Here is a 7,644-nt window from a genome sequence, read left to right on the forward strand (position 1 = left end):
ATGTGATGTGAACTGAAATGTACTTTGACGTCAAAAAAGTCATAGTCCACTGGGAAGACAGACAGGTTCGTGACTTTTTTGCATTGAAAGGTGTAGTTTTATTGTTGAATTTTTAAACATTTAAGATAACATTCAACTTCAACTGGAGAAATCCTCATGAAGGTAGTCTTTCCAGAAGCTGAAAGTGGTCGAATATATCACAAAAGAAACAGAGGCACCAACCCGAGCCACCAGCCTGAAGAGAGGGATAGAGAAGGAGGTGGATGAGGCCAGCCTAGAGGAGGAAACAGGTAGAGGGGGGAAGAAATCGGATTGTCTGGGGCTCTGCTTTAAAAGGCTTTGGATGTCTGTGTTAGTTTTGTCGCATTTGGCATTGCGGTCCCCTGATGAGTGAAATGACCAATGCTGTCCTATATGAAAGATAAGATGTTGAGAGACATTAGAAAGAAGGAGAGAAAGAGGAAATATTGTTCCCCATGCTCCAGCTCACTTCCTAGGTGCATCTTTAGTTAAACAGAAGGACTGATATTTTTAGAACTACTTATAGAGTCTTTCTCAGAGTTTTAGTTGTTGCTATAAAAACAAGTCATTTTTTTGTTCCTTTTGATAAATAATTTCATAATCCTAACCAAATTTACTCAAGTCCTTGGCCTCTTCTGACCTCCTATCTCTTTCATTTTAATAGTAGTGTTGTGAGGGACCCTATAATTTCTGCCCCTCAGTGCCACCAAATGCAAGCATTTTCAAACTTGCTTCCATTTTCTACATGGTTCCATCTTCATCTCTACATTGCAGGGGTTAAAGACTTCCAACAAATAATTTCTGCACACCAACACACTTGCTCGAATTTCTTATATAAGGGTGTAAAGGGGAGCTGTTGAGATTTGCTACAGTATGAAGATGGCATTCATTTCAGTCACTTTTCCTTCTCTAGGACAAAATATCTGATACCCACAACCTAAAGGCTGAGAGGTTTGGTTTGGTTCCTGGCTTCAGGTAACCAAATGAAAGGCAGAAATGAGAGGGGGGAAGAGAGAGAAAGAGACAAGAGAGACAGACAGAGAGACAGACGGACAGACAGACAGACAGAGACAGAGACACAGGGAGAGACAGAGACAGAGAGATACAGAGACAGAGAGAGATCTAGCGACATGCCTCTAACTAGGCCCACCTTCTAACATCTGTTCCATGGCGCATTAACTGGATGAGTCCCCTGGTGAACACAGGGACCCCAGGAGAAAATCACCTTCCCAGCCCCTGAGCCTTTGCGCAGCTATTTGAGATTCAAGCTACAACAGTATTGTGAATTAGAGAAAAATATTTTATTCAGTATGTGATGAAAATTATTTATTTATTTGGGGTTTATTGCCTTAGTTTCTTATACACATAAGAAACCTGAAAAAGTAAAAGATTTGCATTTTATACATACCATACCATGATACTCTGGAATATTTGCAATACTTCATAATATTGAGGAGGGAAAGACCTTTAGAACTATCTGAAAACCAACAAGTCATTAAGGAGAAAGTGATAACTCTGACTATGGAAACGTTAGCACCTCTGTACCAAAACATAATCCATGATAGTACATGGTAGTTTGAAAAAAAAACATACACGGAGAGAAAATGTTCGCTGCACATATGATAAGGGATCGAATAGCTATTAAGTAGGACCTTCAACAAGACGTTAGCCTGTTGCAATTCCTCTGAAGTGTGTATGTGGATCCCTAGTCCAGAGGCTGTGACTTGCGGTGGTGACTTCCACCCACGCGGCAGCATTCACTCCCTGCAGCTGCAAGGAGGCTGGGGAACTGGCCCAGAAGGGACGTCTGGAGCTGTCTGGACAGCTGTGCTGACTCCTGAGGACTTAGGGTATCCAGTTAAGAGGTTCGATGTTGTTCATTTTTACCAAAACATGTGGACGACAGCAGTTACTGCAAGATTATGCAGAAATTGAAGCACATGCCATGCCTTTGGGATACCCAGCAGAGCGCTGGTGAGAGGCGAGCGCTTTTTTACAACCTCTTTTCAGTGATACATACTTTTCACATCAATTACTCATGATACTCACATTCATTCTGAAACCAAATATTATCTCTTACGCTTTAATTAGCTCTTTTGTGCAAATGTTGGAGCTAGGTCCAAATTTATATGGACTAGTAACTAATTTTTAACTGCGAGGATTTTGAGAACTTAAAGCAAAATAAAAGACACACACAGGAAAAGCAAACAAACCAACTCACACAATTTGTCCCTAATAAAATCTTTGTGGTTCTTTTGTTTTTGGCAGAACTGGGGATTGAACTGAGACCCTTGTGCTTGCCAGGGAAGCTCTTATTCTACTGAGCCATCTCCCCCCAGGCCCTATTTTGAGGTTCTTTATGTCATTTAACTATCCATATCTCCGTAGCCTGACTACTTCATTTGTCTAGTTTGGAGTCCAGAAAATTTAAGGATCAATATCAAATTAATAGGTAATACTCTAAATCGCTTCTCTGATTTCTGAAAGACACTCACTCTGCTTCATTTGTCTTTAGAAATCGCTTTGTTCTAAACCTCATTTCACAAATGGAGAGTCAGAATCCAGAGTGGTTAAGTAACTTGCCCCAAGGCACAGAGCAGGCTAGCTACAGGCGGAGCTGGGAACGCAGCCCGGATCTCCCAAGGTCCAGCCCAATGGTCTTTTCCTCACCTACCCTAAGTTCTAAAGCAGCTGTGGTACATACCTGGTCTTAGATTTTGTCTGCAATCTTGATTATGCCGAACCCATGGTCACATTGTTTGTGCTGAGATGATATGTAGAAGGAATTTAGCTTTTTCATCCTGAAATCCTGGGGGAATCTTTGACTTTGTGAGAGATAAAGTCGGCTTACACACTCATCGTGTATTACGGAAAGCTGAGAATTTAGAGCAAAATTGAAGACACACTGAAACAAACAAACAAGCAAATTAGAACCTTCACTTCTAAATTTAGGGGTCCAAATGGTTACATTATGCTACTAGTGTAAAGGGCCTGTGACAGGAAGGCCTTTCTGGGCAGATCTGCTACCTCGGGCGCGCTGGCTCCCCGTGTGAGTCACTCAGGGCTGCTGCCTGCGGCGCTGAAGAAAGCTCAGCTGTGGGCCATGCAGCTCTGCGGAGAGGCTGATCCAGGAGAGTGGGGCCGGACCCAGAAGCTGTTTTCAAGCAGCCCTTGGAAGGATTCTCAGGTTCATTCGTGGTTTTGAATCCCTGAAACAGAGACGGCTCCAGGACCCAACGCTCTGCTTACCACTGTTAATCCCTAAACTGTCAGTGGATGCGAAATGGAAACAGTACAAGGGATTATCTTGCAGTTTTAATGGGGTTTTGTTCAGTTTTTGTTTTCTTTGTTTTAAAGCCAGGGCTGTTTGATTAATTACCAGTAGCGAAATAGGTCATTCTTTCTCATATTTGAGTGAAGAAATGAATGATTTATGTAGTAAAAGCTCGTAGTATTATACTAATATCATCATCTTAGGTACTTGATGTGAAATTGTGTTATGAATTAAAAAAAAATAAATAAAACAAGTAGCGTCCTTGCCCCAAATTAGGAGACTTAAAATAAGTTTCGACCCAATGACCCTCCTCCTTTATGTGCATGCATTTTATAAATGCCCAAATAAAATTGAAATAAAAAGGAGTTTAAGTCAAGGCCATGGGAATATTTGCAAATTTTATTTCTGAAATTCATACGCTAATGTTTGATATCTTACGCTTTTTCTAAACGTATCTGTGAAATTTTAAAATAAATTTAAATATTAATTCACCGTAATCTTAGTTACAGTTTTTAGACAGAATGAAAGGTATTGATTTCATGATTAGGCATAGAGATGGATGTGTAGATATAAATCTAAGTGAAGTTTGAATATTCAGCTGCAATAAAAGAGTATTTTAGTGAATCACATACCCATCAAGGTGTATTTCATCTTAACTAAATCATGATTACCAAGGCTAAATTCTGTGGGCCCATTTTTATACATTTATGGAAAGAAATTTCTTTAAGGAAAAAGCCAATTGACCTCTCATGCTGTAAAATACATTCTATTAATTATTTAAATGGATGCACCATGTAAAATAATCAAGTTTACTACCTATTTACAGAAAATAATATTTCTTTTGAGCCATAAAAAAACCCTGAGTGTAAAAGACTGAACAAAATACACAGAGAAAATTTTTTTTATTTGAAGAAAAGGGTTTGTTTCCCAGGGCTTCTATTTCTTACACATAATATACAAGTTTGTTTTTACAGGTTAACAGGACAAATGATTTAAATTGCGATTGCGACTTGCTTTTAGAAAAATCAAGTGGCTCCTGTTGGCATTTCTTGGTATGAAGCCACTGGCATTTCTGTAGAGAAAATGCCTTCAAAACTTTTCAGCTCTCAGACAGAATAATTTGATTTTTATAATAAGGAAATAAAAACACCTATTAAAATATTTCCCCCTAATTTCTAACTCTGTACAACTTTCACAAAACCTCAAGACTAGATTACAAGATGAAAAAGCCTTCCAAAAATTTGCCCTAAAGTTTTACTTTTCAGTTGCAAAGTGTGGAATAGTTTTCTGCATTGCCTTCTGTAAGGCTTGGTAGGGTAGGTTTGTTTGGGAGATTGTGTTTTGTTTCTAGGAGAAAGTGCACTTTCCTATAAAAGAGACAGGAAAAGCTTTACCTGTCTGTCTTCTGGCTTTTCTTTCTTTCTTTCTTTTTTTTTTTCTTTCTTTTTCTTTCAAAGATTGGTGATAAGGGATTCTAACTACTTAATGAGATGGGAGAGGCCTCTCACTCCATTGGAGTGGAGGAGTCCAGGTGGAAGTTGATGGATTGGACAGGTAAAGGGAGGAGTCCCGCCCCTCATGCCTATAGTAGGATATATATGAGGGGACCTTAAGTACGTACACACAGTGAAAGAGACAGAGGAACCTGAGTCCTGTGACCTTAGGAGATTCATACTGTGAGGGTCTCAGAGGGGGAGGGGGGGTTGGCAAAGTCCTGAAAGCAGAAGAGAGGACAGCAGGACTGACCAATCTCACAGCTAACATGTTGTACCTGGAGAACAATGCCCAGACTCAATTTAGTGAGGTAAGGATTTTGGATTTTAGCATTCCATTTAGAGATGCATTTTCAGTTTTAGTTTTTTTTTAAATAAAATTTGCATATTTGTGGTTCTTGGTCACCCAATGTAATATTTTTCCAAGTTGTACATAGGAATGTTCTTTTCTTGCTTAATGTTTCTGTGGTGCTAAAACTTTCTTTTCTCTTTCTTTTTATTTTTAAGTAGGAAGTGAAACTGTAGGAGGAAAGGAAAAGGGAAATTTCTGGGTAACACGTCTTAGTTGAAGAAAATCAATATTCAGGGGTTTATAACATCATATTTTCTCTAAAAACAGCCGGCGATAGCAGATCGCGTTCTGCTAGATAGATTCAAGTGACTCCTCTGATGGGTATTTGTGGGCTAGAGAGATAAACTAGCTGACCTGACTGTCTTCATTTCTTAGTTCTGTGCTATAAGCAGACTTTATCCTAAAAAACATCAAGGTGGTTTTTTTGTTTGTTTGTTTGTTTGTTTGTTTGTTTACCTATAATAATCAGGTGAGATTTTTAAAGGCATCTTCATTTTTTTATTCTATCAATCCAGAGACTTAACTTAAGCTCTGAAGAGACTATAGTTATGTCCTTCTTGTCTGGCACTAGGTTCAGGATATTTCCTGTGTACAGGCAGGGGAATGTTAAAGCAGGACATTGCAGGATATGGATCCTTTCGTACAGGTAAAGGCAGTGTAGCCTTCAGGACTGTAGCTTAGGCAGGGATGATCTTATGTTCACTTCTTAACAAGTTTGACTTAGGGATTTAAATCACAGGGTGAGGTGATACAGGAGGGGGGACTCCTGAAGAGACTGCAAGACTTTGAGGAAGTTTTGTAAGTTTGAGGGAGGTCTAACAACAATATTAGTTTACATTCCTCAGAACAGGGCAGCTGTGTTGACACTAATCAGATAGGCTGAGACTGGCTGTGGAGACGGGGAACTGAGTGCTTTGGGTGAAAATGCTTGCAGGTGAATGCCTGAAAAAGTGGGCTAGAGGACTCAACTCCCGTTTCTTAAAAATCAAAACAAAATGCATAGCACTCCGGGTGCAAACCGCAGAAGGAAGACTCGGGCAAAGGGCAACAAAGCCAGGCCGGCACTGTCATCCTGGTCTAACTATTGTCTAGACACCTGAACTGTGCAAATATGACTGGGGAAATATCGAGTTCTCTAAGAGGGAAAAGGAAGCCCCTATTTTCCTTTAAAACAGACAGGCAGTCTTGCTTGTCCTCAGTAGAGAAACTTGAGTTTCTTGTTTTGCTTTAGCATTGAAAGTTAGCCTAGAAAGTGAGCAAACAAATTTTAAAATGGAGGACACTTTATGACTATCTTCTTGCTTCCGTTGGATCTGGATTTGCTCAGTTTCAACTGTTAAGTAGCGCTCCGCACATCTGATGACCCTGACTATTTCTGTTCGCGAGCAATTTCACTGAGTGTTCATGTGCCGTTTAATGTGTGACTATGTGTATCTAACTATGAAACAGTAGACGAGAAAGTCGGTTCAGAGTTATCAAGAAGCAAGCAAGGCTGGTGTGCAGATGATCAAGGGAAATATAAATCTGGGACAGAGAAATACTTCATAAGCAACTGCGGCTTGCTTTTTTATGAAGGCGAAAGAGTTATTTTATGTCTGAGAATATGATAAAAAATAACTGTATAGTGGTTCACATTTTTTCAAAATGGTAGGTAAATGTGTGGCCAAGATGTAAGAGACAGTGCTCCTTGGGCAGCTGTTGACTGCCACTAAGGTGCTCAGAGGACTATAGAAAAACATGGTTGAACTTTTCTATCTTCCTATGTTTCTTCTTGTGTGTGTGTATTTGCTCATGACTTTCACAGCCTACCACCAGTGTGTGTATCTTGAGATAACTTCACAGCAGGGTTTTCAGTCTATTGCTTAAAAAAAAAATTTTTTCTACATAGGAATATGCATTAATATCTAGCCTTCCATAAACGGAAATGTATATATGAGCATATGAACTAGCTGAGACCTCATGACTCTGAGAATCCTAAAATAAAATATAAAAGATTTAGTGGCTTGGAATTCATATTTATTAGTCCTCTGATACATACATAGCTACTCTTAGCACACAAGAATTATTAAAATTGGACAGATGATTAATAATGGGCTTAGAACTTCCAATGAGAGTAAAAATTTCCTTAAGACTTATCTAGTCTCTGATTTCCATTAGGTTTGACTGTAATTGGCTGGCAGTTTCTCTGAGTAGATAACTCAAAAGCAAAAAAAATGAACACTGTATGAACAATGTCCGTTTTTTACAACTTTCCAGTTATACTTTCCCTCAAGCAGAACTAGACTAGAGGAAGCAGTTAATGAACAGAAAAGGGTTCATAAGGGAGGAGAAAATGGGCAGGATGAAACAGGGACAGAGCTTAAGACTCTACCCTTGGGTCACAAGGGTAGGCTTCAAGCAAGGGCCACTATCTACCCCATGACCCAGCCTCTGGGACTGGCCTCAGCTTTGCAGAAGGAGGGATTCAACAAGAAGGATGAGGATGAGGATGATGATGATGATGA

General features: G+C 39.5%; 1 protein-coding gene across 9 annotated transcripts in view; it reads left to right on the plus strand.

Moving 5' to 3' along the window:
• Positions 1–7,644, plus strand: part of Tp63 (tumor protein p63) — a 213,317-nt gene that overhangs the window by 115,240 nt on the left and 90,433 nt on the right. For 2 of the 9 annotated variants that reach the window (XM_004640899.2, XM_004640904.2), the window contains exon 1: positions 4,927–5,099. The exons of 5 other annotated variants lie outside the window; for them this stretch is intronic. In XM_004640899.2, coding sequence (XP_004640956.1) covers positions 5,058–5,099 — 42 coding nt within the window. In that variant the 5' untranslated portion in view covers positions 4,927–5,057. Of the gene's footprint in view, positions 1–4,926; positions 5,100–7,644 lie in introns of those variants that run through there. 2 more of the 9 variants (XM_023700912.1, XM_004640905.2) reach the window with 1 other exon arrangement.

Source organism: Octodon degus, unplaced genomic scaffold, assembly GCF_000260255.1.
Source record: "Octodon degus isolate 3935 unplaced genomic scaffold, OctDeg1.0 scaffold00128, whole genome shotgun sequence".
Taxonomy (NCBI): Eukaryota; Metazoa; Chordata; class Mammalia; order Rodentia; family Octodontidae; genus Octodon; species Octodon degus.